General features: G+C 31.8%; 2 protein-coding genes across 2 annotated transcripts; both read left to right on the forward strand.

Moving 5' to 3' along the window:
• Positions 1-1207: 1207 nt before the first annotated feature.
• Positions 1208-9289, forward strand: LOC144843348 (integrin beta-1-like). The gene is made up of 10 exons (XM_078700139.1): positions 1208-1354; positions 1389-1481; positions 2167-2351; positions 3154-3390; positions 3641-3713; positions 4861-5031; positions 5478-5607; positions 8193-8300; positions 8890-9056; positions 9269-9289. The coding sequence occupies exons 1-10, from the start codon at positions 1208-1210 to the stop codon at positions 9287-9289; spliced, it is 1332 nt and encodes a 443-aa protein (XP_078556265.1).
• A 5542-nt stretch (positions 9290-14831) lies between these two features.
• LOC144842360 (organic cation transporter protein-like) lies at positions 14832-23819 on the forward strand. Its single transcript, XM_078698813.1, has 9 exons — positions 14832-15242; positions 18295-18398; positions 18906-18910; positions 19599-19767; positions 20921-21006; positions 21505-21720; positions 22615-22723; positions 23069-23278; positions 23747-23819. Exons 1-9 carry the CDS (start codon positions 14832-14834, stop codon positions 23817-23819), a joined length of 1383 nt encoding a protein of 460 aa, XP_078554939.1.
• Positions 23820-25016: the final 1197 nt, after the last annotated feature.

Here is a 25016-nt window from a genome sequence, read left to right on the forward strand (position 1 = left end):
AAATGTTTTTAATTTTTCTTTTAGGTTGGCGGGCTGAACTTACCAAACGATAGTGAATGTCATTTAGATGATCAAGGATATTATACTCATTCTGTAAAAAATGTAACTAATTTTCTGATTTACTTTTCTGATTTAATTTATCATTGTTGTGTTACTTATGTAAATACGGACAATAGTCCAAATATGAGATTGAATTGAAATCATATAAAAAACACAATTAATTAAATTACAATAATAATAATATGGTCAACCCTCCCAACTGAACTCTCTGAAAACTGGAAACTTTTCCAAAACCAGACTTTTTTTTGAATTAAAAATTAATTTTTACCATTAAAAACAAATTCTGAATACCAGAATTGCCAGACATTTTAGCCCAGCCCAAAGATTTCTGATATTGGGAGAGTTGACTGTATTATCTATTAAAAATCCACATAATTCTATCAGAGGGAAACAAGACAAAATGGCGCATGCACTATCTGAACCCACGCTTTCTCAAACGCATGTCAATTTCCTGTTATGCATTCCACTCCCTCTCTCCTATTATGCTAAAAAAAGGATCAATACAAAGTATGATTGATACATATAATATATATAAATACATATTTTACATTTACTTTGTTTATTTTCAGGATTTTCCATCTTTAGGACAGCTTCATGAGAAATTATTAGAAAGAAATGTCATCATCATCAGTCGACTGCGGAGCAGGCGACTACAGGCTTTCTCCAGCCACAACGGTCCTTGGCTAACTCTGACAGCTTACCAGCGGTAATCATGCCTTCTTCATCCCCCAAAAGCTGTTGGATGTATCTCATAAAGTTGGTTCTCTGCCTTCCTCGTTTTCTTTTCCCATGTTGAGGAACATACAGAGCGTACTCTTTGCATGGTTCGTCATCAGGCATTCGAAGCGCGTGGCCCAGGAAAGAAATGTAATTCCAATTTTTGCAGTAGCAAAATCAAAACAGCGTGACGATCCAGCTCTTTATCGGGTACTTGAATATGTTGAATCATAAAGATAGAATACATTCTAGTATCTTGTGTTAGTTCTTTAGAATTCTCCACATAGTCCTATTAGTGCATGGGTTTAGTACAGTATATCTGCCACTTGATCAACTTATATATATATTTTTCCCTGAAAAATTATGGTTGGATATGCCATTTTAATGTCATGTAATAGTTATTCCATTCCAAAAATTGGGTCGGAAAAAAATGATTTACCTACCTGCCTGCAGTACAGCATCTACCCAGATCAGCTCGCCAAGAGATGAACCCTGCTCTTTTTCGAATAATGGACCGAGTTCTTTAACATGCATTGTACAAGGGACCAGCAGCTTTATGTCCCATCCAGAGTATGAGGTATATTTTAATTTTTATTTCTTCATTTCAACAGGAAGTTGTAAATGAGTTTTTCCCAGGTGGATCTGTGGGAACACTGGCTAGTGATTCAAGAAACATTATTGAACTTGTTCGTAGTAGTTATGATGTAAGTTTGCAGTTTTTCATAGCACCTTTATTTTTATTTGAGGTTTTTTCCCAGTAGTTTTTTACAAATTATTATGTCAAACATTTATGCTGTTTGTGGAACAATTTTTTTATTTATAGGCTTTATCGAGTGTAATTAAAATTATAGGCCTACATGCCATTAGAACTTCTTTTTTTACAGACTTGACGATGAATAAAGTATTGACAATTGTTAATGATATTGCAATATATTTTTATTTTTTTTGATTTAGTATTTATATGCATATCTAATGTTTATTCAAATTATATTCTAAATGTTTTTTATACAATCAGTGCAATAGGAGACCTACTAGATAGTGATTAAGTTTGCTTTTTAGGAATCCTGTCTCTGCCTAGTTTTGTGTGATGTTTTCTTTTCTTTGTCCATGTTTTTGTATATTGTACTTTTATGGAGACAAAAATAAATGAAATGAAATAAAGTTTGATGTAAATTTAAATTAAACATTTAACTACATAAAAAGACTTAACCTCAATTAAAGTAACTTTTTTCTTGTTCAAAATTACTTAAATTCTTAAAAAAAAATCTTTCACACAGATGTGGAGTTATATACACCATGCAGCGAAAGGATTAATACACACATTTTGTTTATTGCACATGTTTTGTTAGTTATTAGTATCATAATGAATTAAAATAATTGTTTTTATAGAAAATTACATCTGAGATTCAACTTGTAGACACGGTGACAGCTCCTATTCATGTAACCTACTCTGCCTATTGCGATGGCGAGACATTGACGCCTAATTCGCAGAACTGTAGTAACATTCGCTTAGGAAATGTCATTAAATTTAAACTGGATGTTAGCGTTGATGAGTGTACAGCAAATCCTATCTCGTAAGACATGTTTACATTGTTTATTACCAATCACAAGTGGAGCATTAACCTTGGTTCATGCGTTGGAACGCTTAAAACAAATGTTTCTGCTGCCCAAGCCTGACTGACCGAATATTTGGTCAGCTTCTTTTTTTAGTTGTTTAATTGTAGGAGCATTTAATGAAAAAGCACAATTAAAATTAAAAGGCAATATTATTTTCCCAAAAATTAATCATTTTTAAATCAACACTAAGGATTGAAGTAACAAGTAAATTGAAATTGCATTTTCTCGAGAACTAATTGTCCAAAAAAGAGGCAAGAGTTATAATTTGTGATTTGTAATTTTAAAACATAATTTAATGTGCACCTTTTTTTATGCGAGTAGTTTAAAAAACCTATTTCTTTTCAAATTCACTCGTTTGATGTTCGTGTTGCTGTTCTATTATTAGTCAACTGAAGCTATTGTTAATTTAAAGGCTTGTTACATAACCATTCACTAAACTCGCATACACATGCTTGTAGTGAAATTAGCCTAAATCACAAACAGCATTAAGACACACACAAATATATATACAGTACAGTATATATATTTTTCCCGGACTAATCTTATGTAGGAGAATTTTACAGTAGGCGGAGGTATGCACTCTCGGATTGGCTTTCTAGTTGTTATTATTATTTGAAAAATGTCCATTTACTGGATAAATGGTATGATACAAAGTTGATTAATTTCAACTATGCAGTGGTTGAAAAAATAAGGGCTTTCTTTTAATATTAATAAGTTACAGGGTACATGATGTGCTTGAATTTTTATCAAATTGTTTAGTTTTTCAGTTAAACCTCTAGGATTTGAAGAGAACCTAGAAGTTGTCATAATAACAAATTGTGAATGTGAATGTACCAAGTCTGTGACACCAGACAGTGAGCTATGTAGCAATGGTAATGGTTCACTGGTCTGTGGTATTTGTGAGTGTAATGAAGGCTGGTATGGAGAGGTCTGTGAATGTGATGACACTGGCTCAGACGAAACTGAAACACTTGCAGATAGTTTACCATGTCAAACGTAAGTTTTTCTAAGGTGCCATCTTTGATATTGATATTCAACTTCTTTACTTAATTCCTTTTTTGAAATGCATGATATACTGCTAACCTAGTTTACTAGTGTTTATTCGTCATACAAACATTAAAAAAATATTGCTGTTGAGTATTTTACAATTGTTTGTTACTGTAAACTATAGAGGGCAGAAATCATAATTTTGATTTCTTATTTTCAATAACCAATCAATAAATCCTATTTTTATTTATTTCAATAGAAGTAACTCATCTTTAGTTTGTTCAGGTCAAGGGTCATGCATATGTGGGAAATGTGTGTGTAACAAGCGACAAGTAGGTGAAATATGATTTTATAGTTTTCTTATTGGGGCATATCAGTAGATCAACTATTACAGTATGTACTGTGAGTATACTATAGTGGGTTAATTAGAGGGAAAAAAAAGTTTTTAAAAATCTGTTGCTGATAATAATTGACAATTAGTAAGTGCAAACGATTAAAAATAATGTAACCCTATAAATAGAGAATGTCTCTTATATAGGGTTTGAGAGGAGGAGACGATCCTCAAGGAGTCAATTTGTTATTTATAACTATTGTACGTGTTAAGTTTCTCTATTTCTAATAATGGTCAACCACTATACGATCACAGACACTGGTGTCATGACCAGTTAGTTACAAAAAATATATACAATCAATAAATATATATTACAGTTCAATAAAAATGTTATTACCATATTAACATGTTTTATAATGCCAAGCTAGATTATAATCCAACCCACTAATTTTGTGCCAAATGTTGTAACCCGGATCCTGATTATATACTGGTCATATATTTTCTTGAATGCGATCAATATAATATAAAATGTATTATAAATAGAGCTTTTTTGTTATGATTAATATTTTTTTCTGTTTCAAGAGTCCTTTAGAAAAAATCACAGGAAAGTTTTGCAACTGTGATAACTTCTCTTGTTGCAGAGATTCTGCTGACCTCATTTGTGGTGGTATGTTCAATTTTGTTTATATTTTCTTTTTCATGTGTTATTACCGAAAAAAGATTATTGCATTGCATAAACAGGTTAAACAGAACAAATTAGTTTAGTTACTGCAATAACTGCAATAAGATAATCAATCTCTGTAGAAAATTTATTATATTACTTCTCTGTGATTTTTTTTTTATTGTAAATTGCCTTTGAACATCATGAAAATGGTTGTATACGAATGAGGTATTTAATTATTATTAATTATTATAAAAATGGTTTTGAGCATCTTGTGTATAATATACAGTATGCTCTGTGCTATATAACATGGACTTGATAGAAATAATTTATGACTAAGCTCTGTCTACACCATCACACTTTCTGTGCCTAAATTGACGTGCCCATGGACACGATAACATCATATCAATACCCTTTTTTTTGTCAAACTAGTGTGATAGTGTAGACAGAGCCAGGTCCATCAAAAGGCACATGTGTTTGTGGTCAGTGTGAATGCAAGCCAGGCTATAGTGATCCTGATTGCAGTTGTCCAATCAGCATTGAAAACTGCCTAGCATCTACTGGAAAAGAGTGCAATGACGCTGGACACTGTGAATGTGGTGTTTGCATGTGTAATGCAACACTGGTCTACGATGGCCCAACTTGTGAGGATTGTGATGTAAGTTCATTTATGTTAAAATCTTTAGTGCATCCTCAAATTCAAATGTATGATATCATCATCATCAGGATTGATCAAATGCCCTATTCATAGAAATACTAATAAATTATTATCCATTAGTTCAATTTTAATTATTTTCTTTCATGTAATCCGGGATCTCTTTTATACAAAGCTTCTGGTTTCTTGAGACCCGATTTCATCATTTTAACATTGTACAGTACCATAATAATTTATACAGTACCATACTTTTTCCAATGATTTTTCTGATGATGAATAAATGTATTTGTATTATAATATACTTCTATTTTCTATGTAAAACTGTCTTAAGTTTAAGTCATGTGACACACATCACCGAATTGTTCTATAGACGATCCGTCCCACCTATTTTGTACTTACTATAGGACAGAACCCCAATTGAACATAATCATATTTACTGATATTTGTAGACATGTCCAGCTAAATGTGATCGCAATCGTGACTGTGTGCAATGTCTAGCTTACGGTACAGGTATATCTGAGGAAAAATGCCAAGAGTGTCCTCAAAAAATTATACTTGTCGAGGAAGAAGAATTAATAGGTAAGAAATGTGGAAACATTTTAATTGAAAAGTAATAAACTCATTTATTTTATTTGATTTGTCTTCAAGATTCTGTAAACCTTCTTGTTTCATTTCTTTTATTGTATTCATCCGATAAAAAAACTTTAAAAAGGATAAAACAAAGATTAAAATACATTAGTACAATCCAATGTCTTGAGTTGCCACGTTGTAATTGGTGGTTCACAGTTTTTATAAACTATAAAGTATAGTAGGAGAAGCATATGACAATTTAGGATATGTTTCTGGTTCGTTCAGAGAAGAGTACCTTATGCATATGTTGCTTTCGCGACACATGCATTGCGTACTACACTTCCTGTCGAAGCAAAATCAAAATGAACAAGTATTTTAATGAAACTTTTGTCTGAAAACTACGCTGTTATGCAAATGAGCAGAAAGGAAAGCTCTTTATTAGCTATCTGTTCATGATGTAATAAAAGTACAGTATAATCTATACTGAGTTTTAGCAGGTACTGTATAATTTATGGCATTGTAAAATATTATTATAAGGATTTTCTTAAGCACTTAAAGGAAATCTTCTGTGATCTATCGTTTTATATACTAGCTGTTTATTATCTTGAATTATAAAAAAATTGTAAAAAATAAGGATTATTTATAAGGGAAGAAGAAGGTTTAATTGGTAAGAAGTCGATAAGTTGAAAAGTAATAAACTAATTTATTATATTTATTTTTTATTTAATTTCATTTATATATTCATCCGTTGATTAAATTGATTAAAAAATGGTCCTCATCATCTGTTTTCCTTGTGTATTGCTGATCTAGCGAATTATAGGGCTAGGCCTGTTTGTGTTAATCAAAAGCTTTCAGCACTTGCATATTGATGTTTCCAGTTCATAAATTCCTTTCAGGGAAATTGGTTGTTCGAATAGTTTTTACTTTTTGCGAACTGAAAAAAAAATCAGGAATTGATGGAAGTAATTCTCGGGTGGGACATAAACCCATGACTTTTGGCAGTAATGACTGAAACATTGTTTGCAAAAACATTTTATTTACTTTCAAAATATAAATAAATAAAAAGTACTGCTCTAACCACTGTTGAAATATATCCCCTATGAAGAAAACTATGCATTGCTTTCTATAAAAACCTTGTATCTCCACATAGTTTTACAGGTGGATGCTTTATATTTTGTGCTAGGTAGGTGTGTAATGAATTGGAGAATGCCAGAGATTCCAGTAAAATATAAAACTTAATAACAAATATATATTACATTTCTGGTTTTAGATAAGTATTTTGATAAAATGCCACACAGATTCCATTAATAATAATAATAATAAAATTCTGGTTTTTATTATTTGACATAACACAAGGGTTAGCCATGATTTTGTAATAAATTTCTAGGAATCACTCTGATGGTATGGAAACCAATGAATTCACTCTGATATTGGTATAAAAACAAGGAATTCACTTTGATATTGGTATAAAAACAAGGAATTCACTTTGATATTGGTATAAAAACAAGGAATTCACTTTGATATTGGTATAAAAACAAGCAATTCACTTTGATATTGGTATAAAAACAAGGAATTCACTTTGATATTGGTATAAAAACAAGGAATTCACTTTGATATTGGTATAGAAACAAGGAATTCACTTTGATATTGGTATAAAAACAAGGAATTCACTTTGATATTGGTACGAAACCAAGGAATTCACTTTGATATTGGTATAAAAACAAGGAATTCACTTTGATATTGGTACGAAAACCGCATATTGTACAGTACAAATCAAAACTGTGTATGAGCCACTAAATATTATGTGTTCCGACAAAAAACACAACATTTTCTGCTTTCTGATTGGCTGTTGTGCTGACAACATATTGGGTTAAAAAATATGGTATATATTAAACATATTTTATTGATGTTAATAAAATAATCTGATGGCAATTGTATTCAATTTAGAAATGATAATACTAATATTGCTGGTACAATCAATGAAACATAATATGTAGATTACATTAACATCATAAAAAATAACTATTTGAAGCAAAGTGTCCTTAAAAACGTATGGTGTACGTTATTGTCAACGCAATGGATTATCCGAACTGTCAATTATGATTGGTCAACTCACTAGCGTTTGTAGCGATTTCTGTTTTTTAAATCATTTTTTTCTGATTTTAATTATTTTTTAAATTATTTTATTTTATTTATAAATGTTATTTGTGTTGTATTTTTATGTTACTTGTCTTGTCAAATTATATTGTACTAAGGGTCCCTATTATGATCAGCTTTGTCTGGATGTACTATCCTTGTTAAATATTGTTGAAATAAAATAAATATGGGAACCACACCTTTTGGTTAAAAAAACATTTTTTGAATATTGCCACTTAACTTTATTTTATATGGAACATGACCATGACTTTATGATTGTTTAATGAAACGCATCATCATTGTACTCTACAATTGTCTTAACCTTTTATTGAAATATCTGGTATCTTTATAGATAGAAAGTAGTTCACTACAGTTAAAATTATAAAAGTGTATAAAAATAAAATAATAGTATGGAGGTTATGAATTTATTTATGCCAAATTGGTGGTTTTTTTTACAGTAAATGGAACTGATCCTTGTACATACAAAGATGAACTTGGTTGTCTCTTCTCTTTTAACTTTGTTATGAATGGAACAATGGAGGTGATTCTGGTACAGAAAATAACATGTAAGTAAATGTAAAAAGAAAACCCCAGCAAAATGATACCCAATACATTGTCTAAAGCTCTGTCTACACTATCAAACTTTATGTGACAAAAACATGTTATGTGCCCATATATGGTGATGAAAACTACCGTAATGGGTACATTACACTTTTTTGTCAAACTATTTTGATAGTGTAGACATAGAGCTATATATTGAGATCTCTGTGCACTTCACACACACACACACACCTTCATATATACAGTATACATCCCCTCATTTGACAGGGACAATTTGATGGACATCAGCAGGCATTATGAAATTATGAAAGAGTACAAGTAACCTGTATTCTTTGTATATTAAACATCTTTTATTTTTCGATTTGAGACATGCACTTCATTATTATACTAGACTTGTTTGTACAAAGTATGTGAAATGCATGATAGAGTTAGAGTGAAACAAATGATTGTAATGGCTTTTTTGTAGGAAATATTTGCAGAAAAATAAATGTCAGTCAAGTGCAGCAAACACGGCTTGTCTTGATTCAACATGTGCAACACTTCATGTTAATAATTTATATGAATGTTTATCAACATGTGGTACTTTATTTTCAGCGTGCCCAGAAGGAATAGATGCCTTATGGCTGGCTATTGGCATCATTATTGGTATATTACTAGTTGGTCTAGCCCTTCTGCTGGCCTGGAAGATAGCTACATATATATATGACAAACGAGAATATGCTAAATTTTTGAAAGAGTTAGAAAATGCACGAACAGATGCGGTAAGCAATGATTATTTTTCTTATCTTGTAGTTAATAATGTTTATTTATGTATTATTTATGGTTTCCCTTTAAAGACCAGACCATTTTTATGTAGAGTCACCACTACATAGCATCCAAGTTCACTGTAGCTGATGTTCCAAGAAAACATTATTTATTTTAAACATTTCTATTTGCATTTGAACTCTCTATCTATCTCTATATCTATTTCTAGTATGATTATGATGTATCGTAGTATTGTAATTGAAAATGTTAAATCTAACAGTACTAATAAATACCTTTAATTAAAAGTATAAGTATATATTTATATCAATTTTTGTGATTAACATGCATTGCATTGGAACATTAGCATTGAAAATACTAATTGAAATTTAATTATATGTTAATGAAAATATTACCTAGACATACTTGCCTTTCTTTCAGAATATAAATCCCCTTTTTAAATCTTCTACGACAACTTACAAGAATCCAACATATGGTAAATAGAAGGTTTTATGCAAGATGTTGATACCTGTTGCCAAACAAGACCTCATTCAGAACCATCCAACAAGGCCCGATCAATTTGATAACTGATACACTGTAATACTAGACTGAACGATATCAGAATAATAATTTATGGCAAAGTTGAGACAGTAACTGACAGATCCATCAAGCCTGTTACCAGAAAAAGAATTGCCCACTAGGCCACAACTGACATCAGATCAAACTTACTTGTCCTGATCCACAAGGAATGTTATCAGACCATGAGATGCCCTTCACTTGGCCACAAAGTCTGATATCAGATTAAACTGACTTGTCCTGATCCAAAATCAGACCATGAGCTGCTCTCCACTAGGCCACAAAGTCTGATATCAGATCAAAGTGACTTGTCCAGATCCACATTGCATGTTAACATACCATGAGATACTCTCCACTAGGCCACACAGTAGGATATCAGATCAAAGTGACTTGTCCTGATCCACAAGGCATGTTATCAGACCATGAGATGCCCTCCACTAGGCCACAACTGACATCAGATCAAATTGGCTTGTCCAGAACAAATTGGCTTGTCCAGATCCACAAGGCATGTTCAGATCTTTCCAAGAGGCCTAACATCACTTCAACATAACATAAACCGAGGCAAGCTGACTTATTATCAGACAACATTCGTTATTAGAGTAACTAGTTAAGTTGCTACACAACTACATGAAAAGTATATAAATTGTTTTGCAATAGTAAACCTTTCATAGATGACTGTGATGACAATGCCACACCTTTTATGAATATTAAATAAGTTTTATAGATTAAAAGAAATACAATTGTAATAAGTGACTATCAAACATGCCTTGTGAATGATGGCTCCTCTGTTAGTAAGACATATTACTCATTTCCACATAGCCTAGCAAAACTAAAAATTTACACACACAGGGCATCAATACTGGCGTTTTGTATGGTATTTGTAAACCCGGGTGTTTTACTTATTATGGTTTAGCTGGTATCCAGATAAAGATCCCAGAAAAACATTCAAATAATATTTAATAATACCGGATGTCGTAGGCCAACACAAAATATACCACATAATTATATAAAATGGTCTGATACCTGAAACTAACAACCAGAGCATCTTGTCAAACAGAATTCACAACAGGTATCTGACATGAAGTTTCTGTACTATAACTTGAAGTATTAATTGATTGGCTAGAGAGCTAACTCCATATTTAACAATAAATTGTTATATTCATTACCATAAAAAAATAAGTAATTTATAAAAACTGGACTGTACGTTTATGTATGTTTATATTTTAAAATATATATATATATTCTGACTCATGTATTCTTCATAATATTGTAAGTTATTGTTTTATATTACTAAATAATATTTTTTAACAGATACAGCGGATAATTTTAAAGCACCAGCACTGTCTCATCATTTTGCTGTAACATAGTTAGCACTCTAGTCAATCTATTAATACCTCAATGGTACTAGATCATGCTGAATTTGGTGCTAAGTTGCAATATGTGATAAAATTAGAGGTTGATTTTACAAAAAAAATTAGGATTTAAGAATAAATTAGAGTAGCGTATAGTGGTGTGGCTGCCTTTAAAAAAAGTGCTTTATTTTATTTAAGATAAATATTTTATATAAAACATGTGAAAATGTTGTTATTTGTTCACATATTTTTAAAATTATAATAATATCTTATATTATGACAGTATAGTGAGCTTACCAAAAGTACTGTAATTGGTTACACTATAGTAAACCTTAAAACACAGTACTGACTGTATAAATAAGAACTCCCAGCCAGTGTTCAAGGGAAACTCTATTAAGCTTGGTTCCCACGTGACTAGGACGCAGTACAAGGACGTAAGCCGCAACGCAAGTTCGAATAATCTTTTGCGTTGTGGCTTACGTCATTGCATTGTGTCATATTGGTAACCAGACTTTAAGGGGACACTGGTCCTAAAGGTGTCCCCTTAATACAGTTTCCACTGTAATATTTATGCAGGTACATAACAAAGATGGGGGAATTTTCCCTCTTCTATAAAAATATCCTAAATATCTAGTTTTTTGATTTGATGATAATTCTCCAATTTATACATGGATATGTTTCAAAAGTTTAATTATTAAATTAATACATAAAAAGTAATATAAAGCTAAAAAGAATATTTATAATGTTTAAAGTATTGAAAACGTCAAAAATCTTATATTTATCCTTCCTTAAATTCACGATATACACTTACTACTGTTTTTTTTTCTTGGACCATTCGGCAATGTATTCATTCTCTATTATACAATCGCAGGTCAATACATAACATTTTTTCTTCTAAATTTGACTCCATTTACATTAGTTTCAAAACTGTACAAAGGTCATATAAAAGGCAAACTGTTCCATACTGTTGGGTACTATAAACATTAATAAGCAATACTGGTTGTAAAATCATATTGTAATATTACTACTTACTACTGTTTTAAGTTTGTATTTATTGTTACTTTGTTATTTATGTGTATATTATTACTTATTTAAGACATAAAAGACGTTTACTATATAATTTCAATATAAAATGTAATAACAAAAACAGATAACAACGTTTATGAACCATCGTGGAACCACTTTCAAGATCAAACAATAATATAAATAATATACCGTAACACATCGAACAGAAGTCCATCTCGATATCAAGCCCATGACTTCTTTTCAAGATACTATGGGCTTCTTTTTCGAAATAGACTGTATTATAATGTCAAAGGAATAGACATTTATGATCGTGTTATTATACGGTATCGATATATTAATGACCTTGCAACCATTTTTAACCATGGACTCGTATATTTATTCTACAATTTATTGTTTTCCAAATGCTACTTTTCATTCATCTTGCATCTTCTTCTTGTCTGCTTCCTTGGCAAATATATAAAATTGGCAGAGAATGTTTTAAAAATAATATATGAAACGTCATTAATTTAATCTTTTTGATTGATTGATTGATTTTGTATTAGAATTATTTAATTCAAGTTTAATGTCAATCTTTAAATAGACATTTTTGATGAAATAACCGTCTTAAAAAAAACTGTTTACCGGTACATTATTGATTTTTTTTAGTATCAATGTGGTAGTTATTAATAGTTCAAGATTTTGAATTGTGTAAACATTGAGTATTTAGTGAATTTAATATAAACCAATTCTTATTGTATTTTAGGCCTATGTAAGAGCACAAGCTCGTCCAGGGATGTCGGGTCGTTCGGTTCAAAATAATTCTAATCCTAAGGTGCCCTTTTCAAGTTAGAAACCAGCAGCGAAAGTGGTAAATAGGCCTCATGACAATTATTTGGCAAATCATTCATCTACTACTATACTAGGCCTGTAGCTATATTTTCTTTTAAAAATCTTGGCTATGGACTGGGAACAGCGAAGTAAGACTCGTTCATCTTTAAAAATTACAGTACAAAGCTCCCGGCCCTTCAAAAAAACATCAACAATAACAAAGTTGATATTGCTTTTTATTTTATTGTGAATTACTATAAAATAGTGTATTTATGTAATTATTAAATAATATACTAAACACAATCACATCTAACCCAATTCTGTGACAATAAAAAAAAGGTTTATCTGATTTTCCAACAGCAATTTTTATATAATCTTGTAATATATTTAGGCCTATAACTTAGTTTACACAATTTTATTTTTATTTATTTTTGTAAATAATTGTATCTGATCTTAATGTTGTACTAGCAGAAAGAGATCGGCAATAATAAATAGCTATGTGTGGCCATGAAGGCACCAACTTCAATTTGTATACCAGGTATAATATAGATCGCGTTTACTTATTATGAGTGTTGATATTAACTGTACGTGTATTTTGCCATATACTTTTCATTAAATCAATTGACTTTAGTACAACCTTTATGTAACGTTATATTTTAGAATTATGAATGCTGCTTTATTAGTAGTATGGCCTGTGTGGTATATTAAGGCGTTGTATCGTCTTCTCGTCTTTAAAATCGACAGCGTAGGACACTGCGACGTCTTGCAATGTCCAGCAGATGAAGTGGTGCGCGCTGTGAGTGCTGTCTTAGAACCTTATGAATGTAGTGTATGTATATAATGTTTGAAACATTAAATTAGTTAAATGTAATCCGTAAGTGCCTTGAAAAAAAAAAGCTTGTAATATTTTGTATAGATATTTATAGTATTAACCGTACACAAATGTTTTATAATAGCTATATTATTATAGGATAATATCAAATAAAACACTTTATCACATCATTTTTTCCCTTTGTGTTACGTCATTGAATATAGCCTATATTCGTCTATTGATCCTTCTAATAATATAAGTTGTCAAAATAAAGTACCGGCACAAACATTTCTTTTATTTTACGATCTATAAATTTATATTATAACTTAACTTAACACACGAATGAACAGTAATCTTTTACTTAACCACCAGCAGATAAATATGGATACTGTAGGTAATAGGTCTATACTGTATTCATTTCTGCAACAGATTTTTATTTTATAATACGGTCGCGTTTAGTCTGAACTACGCGCGATTTTATGAAATTTTCAATACAGCACTGGTTTATAATATTAAAATGGTCAACTTTCTACAGAGCTTTACCATTTAAAATATACACAATAAATATCCTAAAACGTTGCCGGCCATTTTGAGCATTTCAAATTATCCGTCTTGTTAGCGTCGCGCTCGTATTATGCACGGCGTACAAAACATACTTAACGAGGCCATTTTTTATGAACTAAAACGAAACACGACATGTAATTTAAACTAATAATTCGTGCGATTTCAGCGCCTCAGATGCCAAAAGGTGACAATAAAAATTATAGATGTACAATTTTTTTCCGATTAGTTGTTCCGAAAAATCATCATAATTATTGCAAACTTATTTTTAGGATAGAGGATAATAATCATATTTCCATCACCGCATTTATAGGTTCTATACAGCGATTTTGGCTTAAACTTGGTAAAAAGAATAACACATGACGTCTCATGTATAATTCAAGCTTAACAGACACAGACTGGAACGCCCACTCACTGGAAATATTAATAAACAAACAATAACTACTACAAACTTGTGGATCAAGTCTAGCGAATCACCTAACCGTACAATGTACACACGCAACAATAGTGGACTAATCGTACACAGCATAAAGTTTTATTAGCTGGTCTAACTTATAAAAGGATGATGGCTTCCAATTGGCCAGTGCAGTGCAGTCCTCTCGTCTACTCCAGAGTTTTATTCATTTTATATAGTCACATTGATATCAACTTCGTTTTACAATATGGATTTTGACGATATTCTTAAACTTCTTGGCGACTTCGGACGATATCAGAAGCGACAGTATGCCATGGTTTGCCTAATCGTCATTCCTGTTGCAATACATAGTCTATCGCATGTGTTTATCTCCGCTAAAACAGATCACTGGTGTGTCGTACCGGAGTTACAAAACTTTAATTGTACAAACAGTGATTCAGTCGAAAGGGAAGCATGTATCCAGATAAAACAAAACTTAGCAAGACCTAAAGATGATGTAAATACAATACCAAACGAAGCACAATGCTGGATGTATACGAGCGAAGACATCACGGAAACACTTTTTACAAACAACGTATCCCGAGAACTTGACATTACATTGTGTACAAATGGATGGGAATACGATACCTCTCAGTACAAGTCAACTATCATCCAAGAGGTAAAGTAAAATATAGGTAGTTACGTAAACATCTAAAATAGTCCCATGCTATGATATGCTATATGATACCGTAATATTGGTAAAAGTCTCAAAACTATCTTGCTTCAGCACTAGTGGAATGAGGTGAAGAAACCATCTCACCACCACTAACCACTGGAATCGCATTGGCTCGAACCAGTGTATTGAGCTTCGAACAATTATTTTATATTTTATATAATTATTTTCAAGCTGGAACTTTGACAAATTTTTATTTAATTTCCGGTCAACTAAAGGTCCAATTCTATAGATGTTCTGACCTTGGCCCCAAGCATAGCTCAGTCGCGCACCTACGATATTGAAAATCGGCGCCCACCACGGTCTTAGTGTATTTCAAATTATGCTGTTTTATATATTTTAATACAATTAATCGACATCGTAATTGGTTGCCAATAAAGGTTCAAATGTTTCTCAAATATGAACCCCTATAAGAATTATACGCGTTTGTTTCTTTTTGTAATACAAGTTCCTAGAGACACCGTGTCGAACCAGGGAGATACCTCTCCAAACAATGGTTAGAGAGCACATTATCTAGTACAAACCCATCCTTTAACTACAAAATTATCACAGAATTGGCGTTTTGTTGAGAAAAATATTCCAGTGAGGGTTAAATGTCGACATTTTTGTAGGAGAGAAGTTTAAGAGATATTGTACGCGTTGATGTTAGCTGAATGGCATACGGTGGTAGAAATTCACACTTTTCTGATTGTTGATCAATATGACAGTTTGTCTTTCTGTGTGGTACTGCAAGGACTGTATTATGGGGCTGGGAACAGGATTACTGGGACAGAATCTCCACTCACGCTCACGGAGGTTCAACTGTATATAACCATTTAAAAAAAGAAATGATTAGATGGTCACTTTATCATGCACGATTGAGTGTTACACTTTGTAGTATAGGATAAGTATAAATTGCAACGTTATATTGTCAGTATTATACAATAACATCTTTCATGAAATGTTTATTAAAATGAATGAGTCCATGACTGATTTTTATGATGGTAGGCCAAATGGTATGAAATTTATAGGAATTAAAATTAGGCCAAGAAAATGTCAATAATGTGTCAATATATTTGTTAAAATATCGAATAATAGTCATAAACGCATACTGCGTTACTTACAAAACAAGACATTTCAATTCCTTATAAATGCTTTGTGAGTATAAATAATGCCGGCGCCATCCATTGAACTTAAATTACCACAACTCCATGACATTTCGTTTTAAATTCAAATGACACAAAAAAAGACCCGAACGTATCTTAAAATTATGCTGTATCAACCCTTTTTAATCAGGTATTCTTTAAAGAGTTGTTAGATAGTACATACAATTTAATTTAGGTTTACCGAAAACCAAACTAAGTGGGTCAGGGTTATCAAATCTACGGTGGCCTGTAAGTGTCACGGCAACTTTTTAAAAATATCACGGCAATTTACAAAAAATGCCACAGCAATTTAAAAAAAGCCACAGCAATTTTTAAAAGAGCCACGGCAACTTTAATATAAAACATCACGGAAACTTAAAAATAAAACACATCAATTCAACAAAAATACCACGGCAACTTAAAAATGAAACACCCTGGCTTTTAAAAAAAATTGCCGTGGTTTATTTTGTAAATTGCCGTATATTTTTTTAAAGTTGCCGTGACGCTTGAAGTCCACCCTACACGCCACGATCGAAAGTATATTCAATGAGTGTTCTCTCTACTTATAATGACGTCCTAATGATTGTGGTGGTGATTTTTCCCCCTTTGTTTGTTATTACGTTGGTAGGTGACATTGTTAGAGCTCATGAAGACACTGAATAAAATTTCAAAGTAACCTACTGCACATTATAATATATAATCGTAAAGAGCAAACAAAGAGGTATCTTGGCAAATGATGCATGTGATACGATTATAACGAGTTACACAAATCAAAGTTAACTAAACGAATACCATGCACAATTGTAGAATCACTAGTCCATAAGAAATTCGGCGAATCTCGGTTCGCCTGAGAAGCTGGTTTATCCTGAATCTGGACGTTGACTAGATCATTATCAATAATATAACTTTCCAGGGCAACCTATGTAGTACTTGTACTTTCGAAGCTGGAAATGGGGTATCACGACATGTCCACCATCGTATTTGGTAGGCCTACTTGTGAAATGTAAATTTACTAAGAGCATGGATAGAATACTTATTTTCTCCATTCTAGGAGAAAGTGGAGCTCTAGCGTTCCTGGTAGTGTAATCGGTCTAATTGCACATATTTAGTTCAGACAGGAGGTGGCGCCAGTTGTGAAGTAACTCATCCAGGGATTCTCTACGTGCAAATTATTGCAATTGAAATACTGCAATTTTGGCAATTCTTCAGTAAGATTTCTCTTTCGATACGTCTCTCTCTTTCGGACAATTTACTTCAACATAGCGGCGGTGGACGCTAATACATTATAATAAATCGTGATACACAAACTACGGAAACCCCAATGGTTTATGTTATGATTATAATACATACTCTCTAACGCAATAAAATAAGGGTTACAGTCGATACAATTTAATATTATTCCCTTTTGTAATCTAAGTGTACGTTGTTGTGCACTTTAACAAAGAATTACTTTTTGCTGTGGTTAGGAAAGACGACGATCGGCACAAAATAAGTCGAATACTAATGCCTTATTCAGAATGTTTGAATAAATAAAATACGAAAGTTGAAAGATAGTTACAAGAAAGAGATAATAAACATATATAAGGATCATTTAATATTAATATTTTGTTTATATATGCTGTACAGCTTACTGCATGTTTATTAAATCATTTACAGTATCAAATTTTGTAATGAAAATGTATAAGCAAGAAGGTTATCATATTATTACCAAACAGTGTTTAACGACGTCGATATTACGCTGGCCTGTAATTGCCGTGGCTTTTTTTGTAAATTGCCCTGACATTTTTCCGTGACACGTACTATTAACATTTTCTTTTAGTTTATTATTTGTAAACCATTATCTTGATTTTACCAGTTTTGTTTTATAATTTCAGTTTGATCTTGTCTGTGAAAAGGCCGCAAAGCCATCGCTTTCACAGTCAATTTTTTTTGTTGAAACACTAGTTGGTTCACTTGTTTTTGGAGCTTTAGCGGACAAGTAAGTATTTTGGCATTTCCTAACTGAACAGACGACCGGCGACGTTTGTTTTTAAATGTAGAGGTATATGTAGTTAGTAGATTTTGATGAATGGTCTTACTTATATATTATCATTGCGAAATTCATATGTCAAATGTATTTGCAACTAAACGCTTAATTAATAGAACATTCCAATTATTTATTGTTTTGTGTTGTTATATCAAATGAAACATCCTTGTTGGTGCTATGAGCTAAACAGCGAATGTTGTAACCGTACACATAATTTCCATTGAATTGCTCTATAATCAAAATCACAGTTCGCATATGTACCGACTCAAATTATCTTTCATATACTAAACCACTCTTCCGTGACTTAAAAACCTCAAATATCTTTGACATAAACAAATTACAGACATTCCTTTTCATATATCGACTTACCAATTAATAATTCTTTCAATGACACTGTATTTGGGATTATAATTTATTAAATGATACAAATATGCATTTTTGTTTTAATTTTCTCCATAGGTTTGGTAGGAAACCTGTTTTGTTTTTAGCTGTAGGCTTACAGTGTGGCTCTGGAATATTAACTTCCTTTGTGAAATCGTTTGCTGCACGGCGTTGCGATTCATCACGGCGGCAGCAAACATTGCTGTTTTCATCACTGCCTTTGTTATAGGTAGAGTATTTTAATCTATAATTTGAGTTATAATGCATTATGCTCAAGGGCGGTTTCTAGATGTTTCTAATTGAACCCAGCTCCATATATACATATAAAGCAACCGATATTCCCAGATTCTTATCAAAGCTCTAACCGTTGTTTAACTTCGGTGACCTGACGAGAACCGGTGTTTCAACGTGGATAGGCCGTATGCCTACATACATTATGCTTTATATATATATATATATAAACAATAGTTACTTTATTGCCGGAGCAAACCTTTAAAACTGTAATGTTAGTATACTAAATGCCAATTTACAAGAACGAACGTTAACGGTAAGTGGAAAACACAATTAGCATATATAGAATCTATGTTATTTCGTATGACATTTACAAAACAAGGAGCGATTGAGTGGAAACCCGCTCATGATAGATACAAATTCTACGTGGTACGGTTTTCCACCTACCATTATCCGCTCGGATCGTCTGTATAAATTGGCCTTAACCTGTAATGATACACTATTATGGTATTTATTTTTGTTCATATTGAATCTCTTTAGGTACTGAGACTGTCGGTGTTTCCAAACGAACATATGCTGGACTTGTTATCGAATTCTTCTTTGCATTTGGTCTAATAATCATGGCAGGACTTGCATACTTTATCCGTGAATGGCGAACTTTACAGCTTGTGGCTAGTGTACCTGGGCTATTATATTTTCTTTATATACCGTAAGAGAAAGTTCCAACACTGTATAAATACCGTAACACTTTTTGAATATTTTATTTTATTGTTTTATTGTCAAATATTAAAGTCCATAACAGGAGTTTTGCCTTTCCTTTTGTAATTATTATAAATAATACAACACAAAGAGCGAAAGTAAATTGAAGTGATTAACATTTTTGTTTTCATTCATTTATTTGGCATAAACGAAAAACAGTGTGACCAGTGTAATGGTAAAACCTGTATGAAAATGTTAAAAGCTATCAAATACGATACATTAACAAATACATCATTGTTTTGTTAAACTAAAATAATTTTCTATATAATGTTTTAACATTATAGTCCTAATAGAAAATTATTTTAGTTTTTTTAACAAAACAATAATTAATGCATTCGCTTAAATTCTTGACCGAAATTACTCTCTTTAAATACAAATAATCTCTCTTTTTCAAGATTTTTCCCAGAATCAGCACGGTGGCTGATTTCTCAAAAAAAGATATGATGAAGCAACGAAGATAACTGAGAAGGCAGCAACTGTAAACAACGTTAATTTGCCAACAGATTTTCACTTTTCTGAACACACTGTACGTATAATAGTTATTACATATAATCAGGTATATGAAACGTTATCGAATATTTCTTAATTTTAAAACAATGATTGTTTATAATATTGAAAATGTCCAGTAATAATAATATTCATTCACATACAAGATACAAAATGTTTTTTATTGGTTTTTCCTGATGGTAAAACAATTACAATTTATACAGAGGTTTCAACAACGAACGGATTTAAAGAGGCATAGAGAAATTACAAACCACCAGAGTTGAATACTGGAATTAATTTATAAACGGTGAAGATGTATATGTATCTTATCCCGTATCTTTTTAAAAGTCAACATGGGCACATTTATCTTATTTCTTGGTTCTGGTATTCCTTGATAGACAAATGATAAAAATATGAAGATAATAAAAATGTATACACCTACACACGAAACAAGGGTATTTCATTAAGTTATCAACAGCAAAAGAAATGTATGTTTCCTTAAATGAAAACGCACCTTTCTATTTTGAGGTAAGCTTCTTAGATATTTTGACTAGGATGTAATTATTTTTAAGTTATAACATTTCTTCTATTCACTTGCTGAACTTTTATATTTTCAGGGTAAACCATCTTCACTCATGTCGTTTCTTGATTTATTTAGACCATGGCCAGTTTGTAAGCGAACATTTAATGTTATGTTATGCTGGTAAGTTATGCTTATAGTATGTTTTACCTGATGTGTACGGCTTTTTTTTAGGAAACACTAAACGTCTACACAAGGAAACTTTTCATTTTGTTTACTGCATGGTGACAAAAACTTAAGGAACCTCAGGAAACTTCTGAAAAATAAAAGTTTGTCTCCACTTCCCTAAAGCATATTATACACTAGCATAATTTACTTAACAATTTGGAGATGTTTTTGTGCCTGTTGGATACTAGTTACTGGAGACTTTTGGCGACCTAACTTCTGCAAACTAAATAGTTTTTTTTAGAACAGACATTGGAAAACTTTCTTTGTCAAATTCGAAATTGGCAAACTAAAGCTGTCTAATACCTTAGCATCTACCATTGTTTGGAGAAGTTTTTTTGCCTGCTGTTACTGGAGTCTGTCATTTTGCAGGCCTTCTTCAAACGATGGTAACGATCAATACCGTGACTATTTTTAATAATAATAATAATTGTTTAAATATTTAAATATTGTTTTTTTTAAGGATTGCTGTTAATATCTCTTACTTTGGCCTCTCTCTGAGTACTTCTGATTTTGGCGTTAATCATTACATATCTTTTCTTGTATCTGGTGCTACCGAGATACCAGCCTATGCATTGAGTATTGTAGCTCTGGACTATTTTGGACGCAGACGATCTTTATCAGCAACATTGTTACTCAGTGGCGTTGCTTGTTTACTGACTATTTTTATTCGTAAGTAAACAACAACACCAATAATGATAATAATAAAATAATTTATAATGCCCACAGCTGCAGTACATACATGTATAAAACCATTTATGTTAAAGAATGAATAAAACAAGTTAAAATTCCATAAAGGTCTACGACAACTAGTGATACTAAGGTAATTAAACTGTTTGTTTAAAGGATTTGGTATTTGCTTCCATAGTCTAGGAAAGGAAACAAATACAGAATTAGCTTTCGAAAGTATTACCTTTCGAATTCCAACGTAAAAGCTTACACGGACACCTTTCAGTAGTTTTAATATACTACATTATTATAAGAATGAGGACAGGAACATTTCAGCACATTAAGTCCTAATAAAAGTCTATGTAATTTAAACAAGTCATCAATAGATAATAATTCTAGCACTTTCAATCTATACAAATAAGATGTGTCCCAGGAACCTTTCTAAACATCATTATCCTTGTTGCTTTCCTTTGTATACGTTCTATTCTACTAATTAACTTCTCAAATGGTGCCCACATTGAAGATCTCGTTGTACGCGGTAAACTTTTCCATAACATTCTCCAGCTGTCCAAAGTCTGATGGAACTCTAAGCAGTATAGTATCATCTGATGATCTAAGTGAGCGAGCTGGTTAATACGATACAAGATTCTACTCAAATAATAATTTTGAGCAATATTCTGTAGTGCTTTAAATGTGGTTATGAGTAATTCATACTTAATCCTGCGATGAACTGGTAGCCAATGAAGAAGATCTATGAATTAAAAGTTCGTCTTATTTATTGGTGATTCGTACTAGAATCACCTATTGATTTTTTATGAATAAATATAGTAAGACATCACTGTGTTTTGTTTATACCAATAATTGACTTTGTAATATATTTTTTATTTTGTTGAAAAGCAATGGGAATAGGACGACTGACAGTAGCGATGGTAGGAAAGTTTGGAGTAACCGCTGCATTCGGTATTACATTTTTCTATACTGCAGAGCTCTATCCAACTAATATACGGTTAGAAATATTATTTTCTTCTATTTAGTGTTTATATCTAGTCTAGTTCAATTGAAAAAAAAGTTAAATACTGTGTTAAACGAGCAACTGTTCTAATAATTGTAATTGTATATTCGACGTCATGAGGTGTAGACTTAAAGCACATTATCTTTTTACTCCCCTATTCAACTCATAAAGAAGAAAACAATGATTCTCGCCATCATTTTTATTTTGGCATTGTTATAATCTAGTTCTTTTTTATTGTAATGTTGATATGTTCTTCTTTCCATAATGATGATGATGTAATGATATGATATGAATGTATCTTTGTCAAACTAACAGACAGCTTTATTCATTTGGCAATAGGTCAGTTGCTGTTGGTATTTGTTCAACATCTGGTCGGATTGGAGCTATCCTATCACCATATATCCTCCACCTGTCAAAGTATTGGGCACCACTTGCAATGTTAACATTCAGTGTATTAGCCATTTCATCAGGAGTACTTGTTTTACTTTTACCCGAAACTGCCAATAGAAAGTTACCAGATACAATGGATGAAGTCACACAACTTAGAATGTAAGGGTTTGTTTGCAAATGTTTCAAAATTTGCATTCAGAATGTACAAATATACCGCAGTCATTGAAACATAATGGGTTCAGTAAGATGTCTAATCTATCAGGGCACGAATTATGTAATTTTTTGTTTTGTGTAATTATAAAGTTAATATTTGCATCAATGGTTGTCAAAGCTAGTAACAGCATGTTGCTTTGGTAGGTCTCTGTGTGTGTGGTTTATCTTCTTTCTAAGTTTACAGCTTCGTTTCGATCAGGGAAGACGTGTAGACGTATGCCTATGTTACTGGACTACGATCACTTTTGAATATCATGGTCTGAACAAACATGTTAAAACGTAAAATATCTATTTTAGTTTAAACTAACCAGCCGTACCTTTGGTGTATTTGTATAATTTCTTTCACTTCATTTTCTACACTTTTTAATGTCCATTAATATTAATTAATATTAACGTTTTATAATTTATTTTCAGATCTGTGACAAAATTATCGTCAGCAGAATTAGGAGAAAAAGAAGCTATGACACAAACAACATTGATATCATGAGAAAGGTTACACCGACGTACCATGATTGACTTCCGTAAAAACGTGAAAAAACAGCAGTTCCCAAAAAAAAAATCCAGTCTCCTGTGGCTTGCTCATAAAAGCAATTGGGTTGATAAGGTTTATTAAATATTCAACGCTCTTACACTCTGTTTTAATCAACATTATGATGTTAATTTGTATCAGTACTTCTAGGTATTCTAGAATATATCCCAAAAAATTTATGAAAATCCATATAATAGGTTTAATTTAAACGCATTTCATCAACTTGTAAGTATTTCACATGATTTAAATTTAGACTTGTTTTTAGCGTTATTTAATTTTCTAAAAAGGAGAATTGATGCCTATTCTAATGGAATAACATGAGAATAGGCAGCAATCCTTTTTAGAAAATTAAATTTCAAATTTAAAAAAATGTACGCATATTTAGAGTATTGGAAAAGATAATCAAATTAGCCAATTATTGCCTTGCTAATGATTTAATAATACACTGTATAATGGTTATTGATGTACATACTGTATATTTTATTTTAATGTATGGATGATGTTGCATGGGACACTTTGTATTAACAGAAAAAGCCATAACATCAAAATATGAAAAGAAACAAAACAAAACATCATTTTTTTTAATGATATGTAACAGTGATATACTAATTCTAATTAAGTTATAATGTACTGAAAGTGAAATAAAATTTAGAGAGTGAATCTCACAAAAAGACAAACAACTACAGCCAGCAATTTGTTTTCTTCCAAAATACTTATAAGTAAGCTTTTAAAACTAATTTGAATACATCATATTAAATATTGCGAGTTTGAACAATACCATCAAAGCCCCAGTCTCGGTTGGGGCGACTTTTTCTCATTCTCACAGATTTCCTCATCTTTATCGTTTCAAATTAATTAATTAAATTTCAGTATATCACCGGGCGGTTTAGAATTAATGTTCATTGCCTGATGAGTTTATATATATAAAAGTATCTCTTCGGAGATCCCGCCTCGTGAATAAAAATACTGAAAGATGAGGGCGTATCAATTTGATCTCTGGTGCGCGTGCGTACAACTGAGGACTAGTGCCGTACCACGCCGAGAATGTTAAAGAGTCGCTATCCAATCGAGTTTGAACAATACCATCAAAGCCCCAGTGGTCTAATGGTTAGGACATCTGTATATCAAGCAGACGGTCCGAGTTCGAGTCTTGGT

This window comes from Antedon bifida, chromosome 5, assembly GCF_963402885.1.
Source record: "Antedon bifida chromosome 5, ecAntBifi1.1, whole genome shotgun sequence".
In the NCBI taxonomy this organism is placed as follows: domain Eukaryota; kingdom Metazoa; phylum Echinodermata; class Crinoidea; order Comatulida; family Antedonidae; genus Antedon; species Antedon bifida.